General features: G+C 42.2%; 1 protein-coding gene across 1 annotated transcript; it reads right to left on the bottom strand.

Annotated features, from left to right (window-relative positions):
* LOC8069958 (achilleol B synthase) lies at window positions 1,623-12,196 on the bottom strand. The gene is made up of 19 exons (XM_002451480.2): window positions 12,075-12,196; window positions 11,178-11,412; window positions 7,331-7,516; window positions 7,122-7,211; window positions 6,810-7,004; window positions 6,562-6,646; window positions 6,265-6,431; window positions 5,877-6,065; window positions 5,569-5,682; window positions 4,930-5,052; window positions 4,716-4,838; window positions 4,369-4,476; window positions 4,023-4,079; window positions 3,851-3,897; window positions 3,604-3,747; window positions 3,349-3,526; window positions 2,924-3,004; window positions 2,754-2,837; window positions 1,623-1,949 (listed from the first exon to the last, which is right to left on the bottom strand). Exons 2-19 carry the CDS (start codon window positions 11,376-11,378, stop codon window positions 1,821-1,823), a joined length of 2,301 nt encoding a protein of 766 aa, XP_002451525.2. The 5' UTR covers window positions 11,379-11,412; window positions 12,075-12,196; the 3' UTR covers window positions 1,623-1,820.

Here is a 22,591-nt window from a genome sequence, read left to right as displayed (position 1 = left end):
TGAGGAGTAGGGGTCGTCATGGTTTGAACAAGAACATACGTCTTGTCTACAGTAGCGGCATGGCTCAGCACGAACAATAGGAACGTCCATACCGCAACCACGATCAACTAGAGCATTAGGAATGGAGCGCCTTACCCCCTGTATAACGTCATACTCCGATCCACGCCTCGGATCAACACCACGACGATAGAACCAAAACACATGTATCCCCTCATTCCTCTTGAACTATAAAATGGGAGGGAGGGTCTCATTCGAGCAGACTAACACAAATACAAGCTAAGTCTCGCACAACACATCCTAAGCCGAGATCTAGGACACACTCTCTCTCTCGCAACTCGATTGTAACCCCTACTACGAGCATCTCGGGTACAGGATAATACAAGTCACTCCTTCACACTAGACGTAGGGCACTCTTGGCCTGAACCAGTATAAACCTCTGTGTTCTTCCTACATCACCATCTGGATTTAGGCACGCAGACACACATATTACTTGTTAGTGCCTAGATCATGAGTCCAGACACCGACAATTAGCCTATTTGGTTTATTGATAGGCCATGATTAAAAATATTGTTTGCTAATTTATTATAAAAAATAATATTGAATGATTAGCAATTTCAGCGCATAAGCTCAAGCGAATATCCTGACCATGCGCCTATTGCTACAAACAAAGTACTGGGCGAGCACATACTGATTTGATTATAGATGGCCAGCCAGGTCGCGCGGCACGGCACTGGCACGGGCACGGCCAGGCATGACACTGCTGAGCACGGCACTACGTGACACAATAGCTTAGTTGTGTCATGCCTCATAGTGTCACCATGTCGAGACAACACTACAGAGGATTAGTTGTGCCATGTCATGCCGAAGGGCACGACGGCACGTCGGGACCATGCAGGCCCATAGGTGGAGGTGGTGTGGCTAGGAAACAAGATGTGCCGCCTCTATCGCTGACCGCACGCATACTGGCCGCCCGCTGCTCCGCCACCGCTGGCCATTTGTCACACGCAAATGCGCCACCGCCGACTGCGTGCTACTCCACCGCTGCTGCAGATGCGCCGCTGATGCCGCCTTGAGGCCCTCAAGGCATGGCCCCACAACTATGCTGCCCACCACCTCCAGTCTCCGCGTCAATGCTAGTGAGGATAGAGGGAAAGAGGACAGGTCTCTGGCTCTCTGTGTCGGCGCTGGTGAGGAAATGAGTGGGGAGGGAGAGAGTAGAGGAAGTTAGGGTTTAGGTGAGGAAGATATATTTATATATTACTATCCAACGACTCTAGTTCATCAGCTAGTCATCTAATGGTTAGGGCCACATCATGCCAGGCCTTTATCCGTACCATGCCTGGGCTGGCACTACGGGCCAACATGGCGGCCTAGGCATGGCACTACGACCGAGCCGTGCCAGACACGGGCACTATGGGAGCCGAACCCGTGCCTAGGCCGTGCTTCTCAGGGTCTTGTCTAGGCCGGCCATCGTGCTCATGCCAAATGGCCAAGTTTATATTCGTTTACATGCATGTGAGCAAATTAAAACTGCAGCACACAGACGTGACACGTACGCGTATCTACGGTTCAAGGAGTCTGGCACGCACGTCCGTACCAATAGAACATACAATTTGTATGGGTAGAAGATAAAGCAAACCCTGTGTTATATAAGGAGATGGATAGGTATGACAATATATAATGTCATGCTAGATTTATATCCCCACAACATTCAACATACACTGCATACATGTTATACACAACTACATGAAAGTAAATCTCCTTTTTGCTTCTCAGAGGTGCAACCTATTTATTTTTCACCATACTATATTATATTATGCTCATTTGGACTCATTTCTCTTCTTTCCACAAATGCCACGATGATACTCACCGAGAGCCCAAATGGGGAACAAGTTGCGGTAGTTGGGGTAATTGAAGAAAAGAGAACAATTGAAGCATCCGACATGCTCCTATCATCGAAATGCAAGTGTAGTCAACAAAACCACTTTAACATTTGATAATCAAACACCCACACCACAAAATTGTGCTGAAATATGGTAGTTCAAAGTTCTAAAATGACTACAAGAATGCATGTGTAATTATGCACCCCCTAATATCCAATAATCCAAATAGGTTATCTTAAAAGTCTACTGGACACCACATAAAACATGTTAGATTCATGAACTTGAGTTTAGACATAATAATGCCTTGGCTGTCATGTTTACGGCACATTTTTCTAGGGTGTTGCCTTATGCGAACTGCATCTAAAAATCATTTTCAGAGTCAACCTGTTTCTACAATGCTCTGGGAGTTTTTTTTGGGATGGTATACCTTTAAGGTCCACCTCTAAAAATAAAATGAAGAGTCTCTATAATCAACTTTGTGGTAGTGGGCTTGAGTATGAATGATTTTATAATTGGATGCTTCAAATGACAAAAGGCTTGCTCTATTCGTATTGTGCTAATTCAATTCTAGTTATGTGATTAATTATTCATGTCAGATCCATATATAGGGACATTTTTATTAAAAAACGTGAAAAGAATTCTATCATGCAATTACATATTCTAGCCACCTAGTAAGTCTGTTCATATATCTATATGTGACAAAAATGGGTGCCTCATTATTTCAATACTAATATGCCATGCCACATGATAGGGTTTTTCTATGTTCTTCAACACTATGTTCCATCAATTTTTAGAACAAATTAAGAGAAACATAACAAGTTCACTTATCAATATGATGTATTACCAACATAAATTGAAGTGGAATCTTACTTGCTGTGGGAACTCTCCTGTCTCCAACTGCATATTTATCAATTCTTTTGCAGCACGGTGTAATGGTGTTGGATCTCGCTCCATCTTGTATTAGAAAGGTGTATGCCAATAGATTGATAAATTGTATGTTCTTGTCAATATGTAAAATTAAGAAAATGAATAATCAGTACCTGTCCAGCATAAATTAGAGCCAACATTGCCCAAGCAGTATTCACAGCGTGAGCACGATCACCTTTGATATTTACATAAACCTATTTAGCATTACAAGGGGGTGGGGAAAGATAAGTTCAAAGATGAATGGACATACTAATGATACTATGTAAATATAATATTTTTTTTTCATATTGCATTAAATATTGTGCCCGCCATGACTTGCTAGGGATCGACTTGAGAACAAAGGCTTATGGAGCAATTCAAACTGAGAGGAAATTAAATGAGCATAGTATAACAGAAAGGCTCAACATACACAATAAATCAATAAATCTCTAATGATTTGAAACATTCTAATTAAATAGCCAGATTCATCATAAAATATCATGTGTCAATTTGTTACTAGTATCTTCATTATATATATATATATATATATATATATTACCTGAGTTTCATTAGAGACATGGCTTTCTCCCCATCCACCAGTGGTGAGTTGCTTTGACAATAAAAAATGGCATCCTTTCCGTATGAAAGAGTTGTTCTCATACGTTCTTCCATAATCAACTAAACCTTTGATTGAAAAGAAGGCCCCATAGGTGAAACATACACCCCAAGTGCCTAACCTGTGAAACAATTAATTGTGTTATCAATTGAGTACTAGTTTATAGATTCTTTGATTAAATGATGCATTAGGGCAAACCATGAACCATCTTCTTGTTGACTTCTTTCAATAAACGTTGCTGCATTTCTGATAGATGTTTTTATCTCTTTTGTGCGGTAACCAGGATACAATTCTTGGAAAAGTATCAGAGCTTGGAGCACTGAGGAAGTGCATTCTGGGTAACTGTGAATTCATAGTGCAACTTGAGTTTGTTTCATTATCTAAAGTAAAAATTTTGTTAGTGGGATCTTCTACTAAACATATGCCATTTGTATGTGTCACTTACGGGTAATCGACAACCATGTTTGGAAAACTCTCACAAGGATTTAGAATCTAGTTAATTAACAAAAAGATATTAGTACAGTGGAGTTGCAAAGAGTAAGATGCATCATATGAATTGCATCTTCCTAATGGGAAAGTAACAAGAACATATAAGCACTCAGCCTATTGAAACTTACCTCTATCCAAGAAGAAGATCTTTTGCACTCATATGTAGAAAAGGTACCATCTTTGTTCTACAACATAGAATGATTAGCCATTTGAAATTATGTTTTTCGTAGCTTAAAAGCAATGCCACCATAGACATATTTTAAAAACGATTCAGGCAAAGTAAGTATGGTATTGTTGGTTGTTACATCTAAAGAGGTTTACTGATTGAAATTTAGAAGGAGAGGAAAACTTGTGCAAATTGTATACAAGGTTTCAGATTCACAGCCACATGTAGAAACCTGGTTCCTTAACATATACACTCATCATACCATCCCCATAAGCTTGGTGTAATAGAGTTATTTTGTATCAGCCAACACAGAGTATGGCATTTCTGATTTCCATGGCATCATGCAACCTTTGTTTTTCTATTGGATCCCCAGCAAGGTTATTTTTGTTTGAGATCTTTGCCACTAACAGTACAGCCTGTAAATAAAATCACATCAAATTGCTTTAGAATAGAGAAAATGAAAAGGCATGGGAATGAACAACATATCAAGTAGAGCATTTTATTAATTACTAGTTACACGCTATAAATTAAGCATAACATTATATGGTACTTATTAGTGACCTTGGTTTCATTTCTTCTTAATATGATGGCGGAAAATTAAGTAGTTAGTCATCTATAATGAGTCAAAAGAAAAAACTGAACAAGATGGAATAACCTTAAGTGCTTCTCCTGTAGTGTCAGATACAGCCCACCCATTGTCTGCAGATGAAAGTGTCCATGAACCCTTCGATCTATGGCGATGCCATTTACTTTGGTCACCAGGGTGGTTCCTCAAAACCTTCATGTACACAAATGCATGTTGTGGTTCATCATTGCTCACGATGGTCAATTTTATAACTTGCCATGATTTTAAGATAAACAAAAGAAACCTGTGAATTTTTCATGAACTCATAGGCTCTCTGAATAGTTGGACCATACTCATTGACAAGATCTGTACCGCAAAATGCTTGAATTATGAATGATGTTTCCCAGCTCTGGCAACCATCATATACCTATCATGGTAACACTCATCCATGCTTAAAACATGTAGTTATATAATATGAGGGTTTTCTTGATGCATATTCAATATGTCCAACAAACTTACAGTGGTTCCAAGACACTTTTACTGCAATAATATTAAAAGATTACTAACTACTCACAACAACAATGACTACGTACCAATGCTCTAATATCTACTAACTGGTACTTAGTCATGCAAATAAGAACACTCTTTACACTATTATTATTAACTAAGGTAATTTGAAGGGAATCATCATTCTATGTGTTGTAGCTTATTAAGCACATAGTTCCTATATGTGCAATAAACATCGTTGATAGTAAATCTATTGTTAGTTTATTCCTCAGTAAAGACGATGCAATTATGACGATAGTAATTAGCCAAAGGAAATGATTACTGGCTTAACTATTATGATTATACCTCAATGGACTACCAATAGCGAGCGTCTCATGCTAGCATGGCATACAAGCTATCAAGTACCATAAGTGGGTAAAAAGGTGAAAAGTTATACCTGTGCCTTCATGCCATCTTCTGAAAGCCACAAGAAATCTGGTACCCTTGCAAGGTGATGCTTGAATGCATCTGAATTTGGATCTTCTACCCAACAGCAGATCATGTTTAGAGCCTAAGTAACAAGGTAACCAATATTAATAGGCACCAATCAGAAGTTCATGATCCACATGACAATTAACAAGAACCACTAAACAATGCTTATATAAAGCATGATAATTAATAGCAAGAACACAACATGCTAACAGCAAATAGAAGCATGGCCAACTAAGTGCCAGTAATGAGATATCAACTTTTGCCAATATTTACCTTGTTCACAGAACATATGCATAGGTATTGTGTGTTCTCATCTTCATAATGGATATGCTCCATGAGGTTTCCTAGAGCTCTCTCCCTCAGCTTGTTGACAGGCCAACTGCTCAACACTGGTTCCACACACCTGTAAAGTGAAGTCCAAACAACATTCTGCAACAGTGTACGTGGACAGATGAGGTCCTCCTGAAATGCCAAAATGAAAAAAAAAGTAAAAGCAGTCTTAAGACCATGAATAGATTACATAACCTATATATGCATATTAGGTTTTAAACACTCTCAACGCCTAGGGATTTTGTGAAAACCCCATTTGATACAATCTCACCATAGAAGGACGACATATATGATGATAATGAACTGTAGAACCAGAAAGGATGTGGCAAACCTTTGCGCATTCATTACGAGCGTTGCTCCAGTCAATCTTGTTGTACGGAGTGTCATATATCTCCTCTCTTAGTGCTAATATAGTTGGTGTAATTGGTCCGACAAATTTCTTGCCATAAAGATAAGCCATTGGCAGATATACCATACGGGTTAAGCACCAAAATTTCCCTGAAAAGGACAGAGCCATTGGTAGATATAGCAAACTTATTCAATATAGACCACGTGCATCCAATCTATAAGGTGCTAGCTGGAAGCTGGAATGACACCATTTCTGCATTTCGTAGAAGGAATAATATACCTGGATGAAATGGAAGAAACTGAGGAATGAGCCATAGTTCAGGGAAAATTGGATTATTTCCTGACCAATCAAACACTCCAAGTACCTTCGATTGATACAGATCGATGCAAAGGAAGTGTCAGTGACACCGACGTAAAGAATCAGAGGTTATAAATGAGAAACAGGCTTGTGTTTTTTTTTCCCAAATAAGACTATATATATATGTATATAAAACTAGTACACATGTACGGGTCGCAAAGAATATATACCGAAAGCCATATCTTTCCCCACTGGGGAATGAAGGTTGCACCACCATGGGATAGAATCCAAGCCCGCCCTTTAGCCAACGCATCGTTGTTGCCATATAGCTCCTCGCCAAGAAGCCTCAGGGTGATGTAGTTTGAGCATGTGCCAAACATGGTGCTTGAACCCAGGACAAGTGTGCTCCATCCACCATCTTCGTTCTACACATTATATATTTATTTGATGAGTAAAACTAAAGTGAACAATCTGGGTGTAAATTGACCTTGTCCCCATCAAGGCCTTAATGAGAGAGATAATCCAAGAGAACTATGCCATGCCTGGTGGTTGTAGATGTAGCGGCATATCTCATGCCGATGTTCTGGTGATATGACAGCATTCAGTGATCCAGTGACATACAAGGCAAATATCTGCGTACGGACGTGCAAGTATACATGTTGAGAATTTTTACAAGTCATCAGTGAACAAGTAAGCAAGGAAAAAAAGGTAAAAGACATGGCATTTTATTTGGGGAGAAACAAACGCGCACCAAACCAGGCATGATGAACATGATCCCGCTGAAATCACCAGGCCAGTGCCCATCACTTGCTTGCAGTGAAGAGAACTGATCCAGAGCCCGCCTCAAAGAGCTCAATACAATTTCTTCAGTGACTTGGTCATCCTCCTCAAGCTTGATGCGTGGCAGATCACGTTGACATCTGTTCTGCTTTGTGCCCTGCAACACAAGGATTTTGATTACCTAGCTCTAGCTGCTAAAACTTTTGACGTAATTTAAGCACACATTTATTTTTAAAAAATGAGTATGAATGGATCAGATAATTGGTGAGAAGAACCGATGAGGACACTTTCTTAAGGTTTGTAAACAAAATAGATTTAGTGCCGGAGGGAGTTTCCTGGAGGAGGATGAGAGTGCGACTGTGTATGCGTGGCGAGGAAGTTGAAGCGCCGTTGTTTTCATCCCAATGCAACCTTTGCGGTTATTTTTTGTTTGTTCTTCTTAAGGATTTTTGTTTTTTTTTTCATTTTCCTAGAGCTAAACCTGTTTTTTGAAGCATCTAGATGTATTTTATTTGGATTTTGGCATATTCAAATTTATCATCAGACTTTTTTTTCAATCAACCAAGATATTTTCTATAGTTTAAAAACCTTATCAAGGATTTACCGATTTTTTGAACTAATTAATTAAGAAGAAAGATAAAATCACCTTCAATACCATTCCAAACCTGTGTATGGAGATAAGTTGAATGGTTTTAAAAGTTTAGCGGATACAATATCTGATTTAATGTTTGAGAAGAAAAATCATAGTTCAAACTAAGATAGAATAAACTTTTTTCCACTACCGACCGACTGCACAATGCACAAATCGCCATGCATGAATCCACGATCATCAACAGGGTCATCGAAGGCCATGAGCGAGGTGAGCAACATAAACCCGCATATATTCTACTTGTTTCTCTTATAAAAATTTTTGGTTCTTATTTCTAAGCCGGCTGTAAAATTACGATTTACGGTAATACTATGGACCGGACGTCCGACCCATCGGACGCCTCGCCCTGCACCAGCGTCTTCACTTCCTTTGCTCCTGTCTCCATCGTTCTTCTTTCTTTTTCTCCGCTCGTCTCTCCTGTTTCTTCTCTGTTGCCATCCGCACTGCTCCCCCGCTTCTTCTCTCGTCGCTTTTCTGCGCGCTCTCCACGCTATCACCGGAGATAAGGGCCCTCGCACCCGCGAGCTCACAGTGCCCCCTCCCCCCCCCACACCCGTCCTGCCCGTTCTCCCTTCCTCCCTCCATCCCTTGCCCACCGTGACCTCCGATCCATGCATGAGCCCACTATCTCTGTGACCCTGCTCCCACATCCCACAGAAGATGAGGACGACGGACGACGGCAGGGGTTGTGACAAGGTAGGTCGTGGAGGGATCTCATACTGAGGCATGTTACTCCTTCTCTGGATCTGGATCTAAGGCTTCCTCCTCCTCCTCCACCAACACCACCACCAGCACCTCCTCCTCCTCTCTCTCTCTCTCTATCTAAGAGATGTGGTGGTGGTTAGGGTTCCGACGAGGTCTTGGGGTTCAGCTCTCGTGCGAGTTGCAAATGTGTTCTTTGGTTGTTGCAGTATGTTTTCATGTGATGTTGCAGCATGTTAGGGCTTCAGCTTGCTCTCGACTTTAGATTTCGCCGTTTGTTGCAATGGTCTTTTTAGACGTTGCAGTAGGGTTTCAGTTGGTGTTGCAATACTGCTTTTGATATATTGTTTCAATTACTTTAATCTGTATGTTGCAGTAGTTGTTGCGTATATGTTGCAGCATTTGTTTGGGTGTTGTTGTAGTAGTATGTTCATTGTGTTTCAGCAACTGCAGCCAAATGTTTCAGCTGTTTTTTCTTTGTTTGTTGTAATAATATATTCAAGATGTTTTAACTTCATCATTCCAATGTTGGAGCTGTCGTCCTTTTTTGCTGTTGTATTTCTATATGTTTACGATGTTTTCAACTACTACAATCTATTGTTGCAGTAGTTTATCGGGCGTTATTGCAATATCACATTTATGGTGTTTCGGTTGCTTCATCCTATTATTGTAGCAGCAAGGGGGAGGGGAGGTTGCGAGTTGGGGATGAACTGGCAACGGGCGGAGGTGCTAGTGGGCCGAAGAGGTTTGGGCCGGACTCCTTGCGTTCTTCGTGCGGGGCGAGTGGGGGCGGGTTCACATCTCTACTTTTCTTCTTTGTTTTTTTCGTGCGGGGGCGGGAGAGGGTGAGTATGGAGACCTGCCGTCAAGATGTTAGTGCCCGGATCAGACGTCCGGGCGCTAGTAGTTCCGTACAATTTATTTCTCCTCTTTTCTCTACTTCAACACTCAGCCCACCTATATGTCTCAAAAAAAAGCCCACCTACAATTCTTACTTGCTTAGACTTTGTTTAGTTGTAATTTTTTTTTGCAAAATAGACACCGTTGTATTTTCGTTGGTATTTGATAAATATTATCCAATTATGTTCGTCTCACAAATATGACAAACTGTGCAATTAGTTATTTTTTGTCTATATTTAATGCTTCATGTATGTGCCGCAAGATTCGATATGACGAAAAATCTTGAAAAAATTTGTAAAACTTTTGAAAAGTAAACAAGGGCTTTAGCTCATGCTTGTTGTTCCAAAAAGTTGATGTCGGGTAGCCTATAGCTAGCTAGAATGCCACTGCATTAATTGTCTAGAGGAGACCACCACTGGGTGATGTGAAACATTGTTACCAGTCCATACACTTCAGTACACGGATATACTAACAAAATAATGCAGGTATAAAATTCATACAAGTTAAAATAACTTAAGTTTGACTAAATTTATAATAAATAATATTCATATTTATATCTCCAACTAAATAATATTCATACCTCCTTAGTTATAGTTTGCATGCATGAATTAACTAAGCCAGCTACCCATGCAAAGAACAATCCTTTTAGTTGGAAAACGGTCCCACAAAGGAACTACGGGCACCCATCATGAATTTGCGACACGTATTCATCTAGCAAATAAAACTATTATCAAAATTTATAGGAGTAATAATAATTGGAAAGAAAAAATACATCTCTCTCATGCATGTTGCTCCATGGGGACGGTCTCCACCCAATTTCTTTTCCTAATTAAGGCCCCCTTTCGATCCATTAGTTGTTGCTAATAATAGCCTAGCTAGCTAATAGGTTATAGCTAATTATAGCTGCTATAAGCTAGTTTTGTTCAACTAGTGAAATAGTCGTTAGTTTGGTATTCAGCTAACTATTACTCTCTCTGTCTTAAAAGTTTCAGTTTCTAGAATTCTCCTAAGTCAAACTTTTAAAACTTTGATCGAATTTCTAGAAAAAACACTAAGATTTATAGTACCAAATTAATACCATTAGATTTATCATAGAATATATTTTTATAAGATACTTATTTTATGTTACAGATATTGATACTTTTTTCTATAAAGTTGATCTAATTTGAAAAAGTTTGATTGACACAGATTCTAATAGTTTAAGTTTTCATGATAAAGGGGGTAGCTAGATCTGTTTGGATCCAATAAGTTAATCATTAGTAGCTAACTATTATCTCTTTTGGATTGAAACAGGGCCGAGTAAGGCTAATGATATAGTCTTCTGTTGGTTGTATTAATCTTTGCGATTCGTCTCTCAACTCACTTGTATAATAGTAGTTAGCTCTTCAGTACTATTAGTATATCGTCATACTTCCTTCTCTTACGTACAAAAATTGTTGAAGTTTATACATGAGTTAGTTGTAAACTTATAGCACACCTCTCTTCTCTTTCTTCTTCTCTTTTTCTCCACCTTAGCAAAAAGCTTACTTATAGCTTATTATTAATGATGACATGCATGGTTATTTACCTGCATGCGCATGAGGAGATCGGAAGACTCCCTCCTCTGGAAGCGGTGTTGGGAGAACTCACGGCGGAGCCTCTCCACGTCGGCGCGCTCCTCCGGCGTGCCGTGGTCGGGATCGAACTCCCACACCGCCCGTCCAACAAAGTTGTTGGTCGACCGCAGCCACGGGCCGTCGTCGCCCTGCGCCACCTTCAGCCTCCACATGCTCGGTGCCCCTGCTAATTCCAAGCTCTGCTAGCTACCCAACCAAAGACTGGCCTCAAGATCAGTACAATAAGGTGCAGCTAGCGTTGTAGTACGTCGTCGCTTAATTAAATCATGTTGTCCATGCATAATATATAGCAAACTCAAAAATCGTATATATATTCGTATATAGTAACAGTAATACGACTCTAAATAACGGTATATATACGATCCTTAGTTTGGCCATCATGAAATACATCTTCAGACACAACTCTAACCGTATATAGGATCTATCGGAGTATGCAAACAAATTTAAGCTTTTTGAACCTTTATTAAATTAATGCAGCGCACAGGCACATGCTAGTATATACAGTAAAAAGGAACGAAGTCAGTGATGAAATGCATACGTACCTCCAACCCTGGACAGTGTAAGAATAGAATTGTTAACTAGAACAAAAAAAAAGGTGTATACGTAGCTAATTAAAAAGGTAGCCAGCTAAGAGCATATCCAACGTTATTTTTTAAATCCCATTCTCTAAGTTCTCATTTAGAGAGCTATTCTAATTTCAAATGTTCTCTATATATTATCGTCCATGAGACTAGCAGCTTGGCTAAAAATTAGTACATTCATTCTGTTTGGACGAACTATATAAAACTAGCTAATAGTTAGCGCGTACACACACACACACGAGTGTATAGTAAGATCTATAAACAGACCTTGCTTATGTGCTAATAAGAAGCAGCAGCAGGCGGCAGCCCTCTTCCCGCTGCCGTGTAGTTAGCCAGAGCCAGGAGCAGAGGAGAGCTTTGCGTAGCCAGGAGAAGGAGCTTCGCGTGCTAGCTGCGGAGGACCTACGAGCACCGGGACGACTATTTAAGGCCTTGTTTAGTTCACCCAGAACTTAAATTTTTCAAGATTTCTCATCACATTAAAACATTAAATATAGATAAAAAATAACTAATTATATAGTTTGTCTGTAATTTGCAAGATAATTTTTTTAAGTCTAGTTAGTCCATATTTGAACAATAATTACCAAATAAAAGCAAAAGTGCTACAGTACCTAAAAACTTTTTACCTCCTCTTGTTTACTTCCAAAAAACTTTGTAAAATACGAATTGTAGCACTTTCGTTTGTATTTGACAAATATTGTCCAATCATAGACTAACTAGACTCAAAAGTTTGTCTCGCAAATTACAGATAAACTGTGTAATTAGTTTTTTTATCTATATTTAGTGCTCTATGTATATGCCGTAAGATTCGATGTGATGAAGAATATAAAAAATTTTGCAAAATATTGTAGGAACTAAACAAGGCCAACAAAGCCTACGAGGCGTCGTTCTCTGCAGTGTACAGCTAGGCGTCCTCCGCGGTGTACAGGGTTGTAGCTAGGCGTCGTTGTCGTCGATGGCCAAATTAATTAGCTGTCATCCTCCGCGCGCAATGTAGCGTCGTGTCCAAATTATAGCTGGTTGTTGGAGTACCATATATGGTTAAAAGAGCTTGCATTGCTATCATATACTTATATAGTAAGTATAGTTAGGAGGTGCGCAAGCTTAATTAGGAGACGTGCAACATCGTCGGGATCACTATTGGAACAAGTAATGGGGCATGTTGTTGCATGTGGGACTAGGTATGGCAGTGATGAGCATTTTGTGGCAACTGAGGTTTTTGTCAAGAAAGATCGATCATAGGAAAATATTTATGACTATTCTCATTTCGACATGTTCTTTTTATTCTTGCATAGTCTCACTATGATTCTAGTGATGATTTAGTAATCAGAACGAGGATTTTTTCAAAATTGATATAGGTTGTTGATATATGCTCTTTACAAAATAGAGAAGTGCTCCAATACTCCTCTTTCTAAGAACTCCTTTTTCCGCACACCTGGCACAGAAATCTTCGGTGACCTTCATGGTTTATTGGTACATATATAGGTATATGGGTTAAAAGCATCCTTGCACATATCTACCGAAGAGCCTAGAAATTTTCTTCTTTATATCTATATGCGGGAAATGAGTCTAATAGAAAAGTTCAAAATCGATTCAAGCACTCTAGTGAAACTATTAGTAGGAAATTTGATGATGTATTGGATACGATCTAGACAGAGGTTGACATTTTGGCATGACCAACTGGTCGGCTCCTTCCGAGGAACTTCCTCCTTCGGCGGCGCCCTCGCCGGCTTTGACCCCACCGCCGCCGGGGCCGGCGGGCTCCTCGAAGGTTCCGCAGCATCGCCCGAGCCGGCTGGCCGTCGCAGCAGAGCCGCCGGCGCCGCCTGCATCTCCCGGCGACCTCTGAAGAACAAAGGATCGAGCAGCAAGATGTTTTGGTTTTTGGCGACTACAGGTGGTGCTGCCATTGCTGGGCTGCCTCGGCCACCAATGGGGCCGGGAGCCCCCCTGTAATCCTGTAAGTTTCTCCTTTCCCCTGCTCGGTGCTCCTTGCTGTGTGCCCCTTTCTGGCTATGGTTCTCCCAACTCTTCCCGGGCTCTCTTTCTCCCCGGGAGAATCGGTTTCGGCTAACGTGGATCGTTCCCTTGGCCTTCCCATTTCTTCCCCGGTTTCCTCTTCCCGGTCCTTTGCTCTGGTTGTCTCCTTTTCTCGCTGCAAGTTTCGTCTCGACACCTCCTCTGTTAGTATCATCCTCCAAGCTTCCATTGGAGGATGTGCTGCTTACTTTCGTGTTTCTCACCTGGCCGGGCGTGCTTTCAAATTCTTTGTTTCATCCAAGACCGTTGGCTTCTTCATTGCTAAGCTGCGTTCGTTTTCTTGCCTTGAATATTCTCTTTTCTTCCACCTATGGGGCAATGGAGGCCCAAACTGGAGGCGTGAGCTGTCTCTTTTCTTGTCCGAAGAAGAACGTTCTTGGCTTCCTGCTCACAAACGTCGTCCGGCCATTCGCCTGTCCACTTTGGTTCACCCTAATTTATCTTTTGCGGATGTTGTCCGTTCTTGTGTGGACTCCGCTCCGCAACAGCGTCCCCCTTCGGCCCCTGGAGTGCCGCTCACCGGAGCTAACGCCATTCCCTTGCCGGCCAAGCGTTCTGCCTTCAGGCGCCTTCAACCTGCGGTGGTCCGCTCGCCAACCCCGATGTTGCCCGGTTCCTCCGGGTCTGTCAGAGGCAAGCGTCCAGTCATGGGCGCCCCGACCGGGCAATCTTCTGGTGATTACCCTGGGAACTCTCCCCTGCTTCCGTTTTGCCAGCGCTGTCTCCCGCGTGATCATTACAGAGCACAGTGCCGCTCCCCTATTAGGTGCCTTGCCTGCCGTAGATGGGGACACACTGCTGCCTTGTGCGATTTTCACCCTGCTTCTGCTCCGGTAAATTTGACTGAAGGCGGGAAGGGGAGAGATAGTTTACTGACCTCGGTAAAAAGATGGCCGCTGGTTGGTCCGACAATGCGGTGGCTGGGCCGTCCAGAGCTGTCCCAATCGTCTCCGACGAAATCCCGCAAGCTGCCCCCTCCCTCTTCACCTGGGCCACTAGGGGAAAAGAGCCTGAAGTTAATGTGCTGCGCCACCCCAAGCCCAACACTGTTCAAAGTTTGGCTACCTCAATCGACTCCCTCAGTCTGTCCCTCGGCTCTTCCCATTCCTCGGCTCTCCCTGTCTCGGCCGGTGGAAACCCCTCTTTGCTCCAGTCTTCTCCGCTGCGCGCCTCTCCGTCGGCTCCTTCCGAGGAGCTTCCTCCTTCGGCGGCGCCCATGGCTTTCCAGCGTGCTGACCCAAGGCCTTTCCTGCCGCCAAGCTTCCAATGGGTGGACCTTCCCAACCGCGAGTTTATGTGCCGGGCGGTGGCTCCTATGCGTCCGCCACCGGCAAATGAAGACCTCGCAATCGTCTCCTTTGATCCTCTCCCTGGTAATGTCTTAAACTTTGGTGCTGTAAGGAACATCATTAGAGAGTTTCTTATCAGTCGTCACATCAACCCGAGGGATATCATGCCCTGTCACCTTGGACAAGCTTATGTTAGGTTCAATCACGCCTATGAGAGAGATCAGATGGTCAATGAGAGCCCCATGGTCTTTGGCAATGTGAATATCTCTTTTGTGAAGCATAATGAGGGTAGAAATTGGAGGAGGGTCTATTTTAATGATGATTGTTGGGTCATGATGTTGGGCTTTCCTGATGACTATAAGACAGAGCGTCACATTCACAATGCTGTCAGTGATTTTGGAAGGCTGCTGCTTTGGGAGGAGAGCAATGCCTTCCCTGGGAGAATCATGGCTAGGGTCAGAGTCACTAGTGCTTAGGGTGTCCCTCAGTTCATCGTTTACTCTGACTCCCTGAACATCAATGGAGACTCTTGGACTATTCAGTGCTAAGTTGTCCAACGCCGAGACCTAGGTGATGAGCCTCCAGAAGAAGACCCAATGCCAAATGAGTTGGAAATGGGGGAATTTGTTCCTTTTGATTTCATGGGACTTGGGCAGCCAGTTGGTCAGCAGGAGCAAGGACATGAACTGAATCAGCTTCCTCAGCAGGGTCAGAACGATCAACCAGGGGAACAGCAGCTCGGCCCGCAGCAACAGGAGATACAAGGTCAAGGCCTCAATGACCACCTTCCTGGGCAGCCGATTCAATGGGAGCCCCAACAGCTCAATCCTTGGGATCCGTGGCTGGCCTGGCCTGACCAGTTCCCAGCCCAGCAACTGGCCCAAAATGTTCTAGACCTCAACTTGGCCCAACAGGCCCAGTTTGACCTCAATGATCCTGCTGATCCTGGTGAAGTAATCATCAATCTAGCTAATCCTCCCAATCAAGATTACATTGAGTTAAATGACATCTTAGAAGTATTTGAGGAGAACATTCCCTAGCTCCCTCAGCCAGCTGTTATTCCTCTCCCCAATGGAGGTTTCAATGATCAGCAAATCCTGGGCTTCCCTTTGCCACCTCTACCTGATGTGCTTGGAGAGGAGATCCCCATGGACCAACTCATTGAACAGGCAGATGCTCCAAAGGAAGTGCACATGTTTGAGCAGGAAGTTAATAACCATATGGATCAGGAAGAACCTGTTGGGGATCTCAATCAAATGGAAGTGGATGGGGAGGATGACCTTGATTTAAATCTACTGGTCGGCCCAGGAGAGGAAGGCTTCCCTGTCTTCCCTAATGGGGGAATGCAACTGCCACATAATCAGGTTGAGATGGATATTATGGCTCTAGCTGATGAGCAATTGCAAGAACAGATATTAGCGCAGCAGCATATCTTCCAACAGCCAGCTCTGCAACTTCAACAAGTTCTCCCTGGTCAAGCTCCCGTGGGCCAGGCACCTCAGAACAACCAGCCTGAACAAGAGTTTCCTGATCAAGTTGACAACCATCATCTGCAAGTTGGGTTCGCCCTGATGTCTGAACTGCATTTCGACCCTGTGCTCATGAAGCAAGGCCAAGGCTTTAAGGGGACTAAGAATACTCCCATGGCTTGGCAACCCACCAACAATCAAGGTATCAATGGGGGCCTCCTTGTACACATCCCCAACACTTGGATACCTTTTTTTAACATATTGCTATCTTCAACAGATAAGTTTGACTGGGCAAGAGACTTTCTAAAGTCTGGGGCCTCAACCTTCCTTGATGATGGCTCTGGTATGTCTCCTGTCTCTATACCAGATCATTGTGACAGCAAGCACGCCAGCCACTTTCGTTGTGCTGATTTACCATTCTCTTCTCTAGGAGGAAAAGGGAACGAAAAAGAAGAGCTTGGAAAGGACAAGATTGTTCAGGAGGGGGCAATGGAAGCTGAAAAAGGAGGGTGCAGAAAGAAGAAAAGTGGCTCCAAGAGGATCACGCCACTGGTTGACACACAGGTACGTAGAAGTGAAAGAGTAAGACTGGGCAGTGTAGGCTTTAAATATAGTGGTTGCACTAGTCAAAAGTGCTCATCTTGCTACCCCCCATCTTAAGCAATAAAATAATTAAGAACTTGGGGGTTCAGTTTTGCAGCCTGGATGCTTCGGTCCTAGAAGATGAGGCTCTTTGCAAGAAGGGGGAGATCAAGGATGCCGTGGTCAGGAACAAAAGCAAAGCTCCCAAACCCTCCAAGGAGACCAAAAAGAGTAGGGAAGAAGATGGGGAAGAAGAAGATGGCCCTGCTGATCACTAATCTAGTTGGTTTAGGCCCCTAGCATTTTAGCCTGCTTCAGACTTTTTCAGTACCTATGTATCAGTCTTTTGTGATTGTAAGAGGGTTCTTTCAGAGGATGCAGCCTCTGCTAAAACTGTTATGTTTGCTCAGGGATGGATTCTACGCACCACTTTTGACTTTATCAATTCCCTAAATGAATAGCTTTCCTACTAGAAGCTGGAATGTTCTGTCTTGGAATATTAGAGGAATCAATTCCTCATGGAAATGGGACTCGATTAGAAACAAGATCGCTGATTCTTTATGTGATATTGTCTGCCTCCAAGAAACCAAAAAGGAAGTCGTCGATACTACTTTTCTCAGGAAAATTTGCCCTGCTACCTTTACTAGTCATGTCTTTTTACCCTCGGTGGGTGCTTCTGGAGGGATACTGATCGCATGGAAGGAAAGTCTTTTCTCGGGCCTCATGACAGATCACAATAATTTCTCTCTCACCATGGAATTATGTTCCAAGCATAACAATGCCTCTTGGCTCCTCACTTGTGTCTATGCTCCATGCACCCCTGAAGGAAAGGCAGTCTTCCTAGATTGGCTCCAACAGTTTCAAATCAGCCCTGATACTGACTGGATATTACTTGGGGACTTCAACCTGATTAGAAAGCCAGAGGACAGAAATAAGCCAGGAGGTGACATAGGAGAAATGTTCAGGTTCAATGAGGCCCTAAGCCAGCTAGGTGTTAATGAAATTAGGCTTCAAGGCAGAAAATACACCTGGTCAAACATGCAGCCTTCACCCCCTCCTTCAGAAATTGGACTGGGTTTTCACGTCTAGTAGTTGGGCTATTTCTTACCCCACAACTTCTGTATCAGCCCTTGACATGGTGCCCTCTGACCACTGCCCCTGTCTGGTCAAAATTTCCACCAAAATCCCAACTAATAAAGTTTTCAGATTTGAAAACTATTGGCTTAAGCACCAAGACTTTCAAAATATCTTGACTCAGAGCTGGAGCTCCCCCCAGGTACAAATTGATGCAGCTAAACTCTTCTCGGCCAAATTGAAAAGCCTGAGAAAAAATCTAAGAGAGTGGCAAAAGTCTTTACAAAGTTTGAAAACAGTAATTTCTAATGTCAGAGTAACTTTGCTGCTTCTGGAAGTAATGTCAGAATATAGGGATCTGAGCCTATCTGAATGGAACTTTCATAAAATCCTAGAGAAACACCTGCTGGAGCTTTTAGATAAGCAGAGAACCTACTGGAAACAAAGGGGCTCTATCAAATGGGTTCAACTGGGTGATGCTGGAACGAAGTTTTTTCATGCCAATGCCACTATAAGGAATAGGAGGAAACTTATCAGTCACCTATCCTCGGCCCAAGGAGTTATGATTGCTGATCACTCTGAGAAAGAGCAGCTTCTTTGGCATGAATACAAGGAAAGGCTGGGAATTACAGAATTCACTAGCTTCACTATAAACCCAAGAGATCTTTTGGAAGCCAGCTCTGATCTGGGCAGTTTAGAATCTCCTTTCACTAGGGATGAAATTGAGGCTCTAATCAAAGGTCTACCCAATAATAAATCCCCTAGTCCTGATGGGTTCAATAATGAATTCTTCAAAGCCTCTTGGAACACGATCAAGGAGGATGTTTTTCAACTATGTGATCAATTCCATTCTAACAATTCTTGCCTGCAAAGCATTAATTCATCCTACATTACCCTGGTCCCAAAGGTGGAGGATGCCAAATCTGTCAATGATTTCAGGCCTATCTCGTTGCTCAACACCTCCATCAAAGTTCTGACTAAGCTGATGGCTAACAGACTTCAATTAAAAATTTCCTCCTTGATCCACAAGAATCAGTATGGGTTCATAAGATCAAGGACCATACAAGACTGCCTTGCCTGGGCCTTTGAATACATTCACCTATGCCATAAGTCAAGAAAAGAGATAGTCATCCTAAAACTGGATTTTGAAAAGGCTTTTGACAAAATAGAGCACCAGGCTATAACAACTATCATGGCTGCTCTGGGCTTTGGAGAAAGATGGATTTCCTGGACTACAGGCATTCTTAATACAGGCACCTCATCGGTGCTCTTGAATGGGGTACCTGGAAAGAGATTCAAATGCAAAAGGGGTGTGAGGCAAGGAGACCCATTATCACCATTGCTCTTTGTCATGGCTGCCGATTTTCTGCAATCTCTGATTAACAAGGGCAAGGATATGGGTTTAATCAATCTGCCTATTCCATTACAAACTGAGAAGGACTTTCCAATAATCCAGTATGTCGATGACACGTTAATCATCATGGAGGGGGATCCTAGACAGTTATTCTTCCTCAAGACTATTCTGCAAAACTTCTCTGAGTCCACAGGGTTAAAGGTTAACTACAACAAATCCATGATGCTGCCTATTAATATAAGTGGTGAAAAGCTTGACATGCTCTCGAGAACCTTCGGCTGCTCTAAAGGGGTCCTACCCTTCACCTACCTCGGTCTGCCTGCGGGGACTACTAAGCCAAAAATTGTGGACTTCCTACCCCTCGTAAACAAATGTGAAAGGAGGCTAGGAGGAGTCTCTTCTATGCTAAACCTGGCAGGCAGGCTTCAAATAACCAATGCGGTGCTCTCAGCCCTTCCAACATTCTATATGTGCACCCTGGAGCTTCCCAAAGCTGTCATCAAACAGATCGACAAATTCTGGAAAAATTGCCTCTGGAGAAGCAATGACATAAATGGACAAAGTAAGCCTAAGGCAGCGTGGGAAATGGTCTGTAGGACAAAAAAGGAGGGAGGACTTGGTATTATCAATTTGGAACTACAAAACCAGGCTCTGTTGATGAAGAATTTAGATAAATTCTACTATATGAAAGAAATTCCTTGGGTAAACTTGGTATGAGAAATGCATTACAAGAATGACAAACTGCCAGGTACTGTGAAGAAGGGCTCCTTTTGGTGGAGAGATGTCCTAAAATTACTACCACAATTCAAGCAAATGGCATCGGTCAAAATGAATAGTGGAATCACGTGTCACTTTTGGAAGGACTCTTGGGAGTCACAGCCCTTACAAACTCAGTATCCTCAAGCGTTCGCCTTTGCAAGAAACAAGAATATTACGGCACACAAAGCTTTCAGTTTCAATGACATCGCAGCAATGTTTAACCTCCCGGTATCACAAGTGGCCTATGAACAGATGGCGAACATACAACAGAAAATGGAAGTCTTACAACTGGATGATAGAATCAAAGATGTCTGGACATATCAAGGAGGATCCTCCAGTTTCAAACCTGCAAATGCTTATAGAAGGCTCCTAGGACATCAACAATCTGAGCCGGCTTTAAACTGGATATGGAAATCAGCTTGCCAGCCGAAGCACAAGGTTTTTGCTTGGCTTTTGTTAAAAGACAGGCTCAGTACGCGTAACATTCTCAGGAGAAAACAAATGAATATTGCATCCTTCAACTGCGAATTTTGCTTACAGGCAACAGAAGAAACTGTTGATCACTTGTTCTGGCACTGCGCCTTTGCGCAGCAATGTTGGGGGTTCATTGGAATTCAAATAGTGCAGAGTGAAGGAACGGTTAGAAACATACAAGCCATCAAAGACCAGCTTCACAGCCAATTCTTCATGATTGCGATAATACTTCTATGTTGGACGATCTGGAAAGCCAGGAATGAGATGATATTCAATAATAATCAGTTCTCAATTCAAGATTGTAAGGAATTTTTCTTCAAGGAGCTACGCCTTGTATCCTTCAGGGTCAAGCAAAGCCTCTCAGCGCCCTTTGATTTATGGATTCAAAATCTGTAATTGATTCTAGATGTTTTTATATTTTTTTTCTTTTCTTTCTTTGTCTCCTAACCTGCCCCCTCTGCTTTCAACTCTGTAGTTCTGTAACTTTGTTTTCGCTCTTGTTGCTTTATCAATAAATTCCTGCAGGGGCTCAGGCCCCTCCAGTTCAGTCAAAAAAAAATTTGATGATGTTCTTTACTGTTTGATGGCCATGGCAAAGAATTTCATTAGGCCAAAAGATCCTAATTTTTATACGGTTCATAGGAGAATAAGGGATGATAGCCGAGTATATCTATATTTTAAAGATTGCATTGAAGTACTTGATGGCACCCATATTCATGTGTTCCCTTTAAAGTGCCCCTGGCCATTTAGAAACTCACATGTGATACAAATACTTAGTCCTAAGACTAGCGCGTACATTTATTAATCAGATAAGTCTTAACGTAACGTAGTAGTCGTGGTAGGCGTGGGCTATGAAGCCACACCACACATAGAAGTAACCAAAATACGATGTAGGCCCAACAGACCAGAAACAACCCGCTACACACATCTGGCGAACCCCAATGCCACAGACTTAGTTGGGTACAGACAGAACCTTACTCGAACGTAGCTTCAACATTAAAATCCGGATCGTCCTATGTTCGACAAAGCAAGGGTGAGTATATATAAAGTACTTAGTAAATCCAACTTTACCCCATGGAAAAGAATAAAAGTATATGCATATAGATAAATCAAGGATAAGACTTGGTTTATTTACATAAAGCTATCTTTTGACACATGCAGGGTTTCATATTATAATTTTTTGTAAAAGACATCCATTTTTCATATATAAGAGTGTTTCTGAAAAAGGGGATTGATCACAATTTTAAATGTCATTGAACTCTTTGTTCCCAAAACACATGGCAGATAAACATTCATTCCAAAGTCACACCCACTCATATTTACACTCATCCTAACCCATCTAGAGTTGTTGAAACCAAACTGTAACCCGTTTAAAACTGCGGACACAACTATCTAGATAGATTTGACACTCTGTAGAGTTTGCACACTTTTACCATAAGTAAGGTACAATTACTTAACACTATAATGCAAGCATAGAGCATCAAAGCCATTACCCTGCATAGCTAAGTATTGGCGCTCACCATGGGAACATTAAGGCCACATCTCATAATACAATAATTTATATCGAGCCTATTATATTTTATAAAATTTCTTAATTTTCACATACATCTCTTAGTGTCCTATTGCACACTTGCCTCCAGGTGATTGTCATACCAGCTAGAGGGATTTAGACTAAGGTCCACCACATGCAGGGTCGAGTGGTTATACAATAAAATAAGTTAGGCAGGATAAATCATTAACTCA

This window comes from Sorghum bicolor, chromosome 4, assembly GCF_000003195.3.
Source record: "Sorghum bicolor cultivar BTx623 chromosome 4, Sorghum_bicolor_NCBIv3, whole genome shotgun sequence".
Classification (NCBI taxonomy): Eukaryota; Viridiplantae; Streptophyta; class Magnoliopsida; order Poales; family Poaceae; genus Sorghum; species Sorghum bicolor.
The sequence above is the reverse complement of the archived record's forward strand: the minus strand, read 5'-3'. Positions and strand labels throughout refer to the sequence as shown.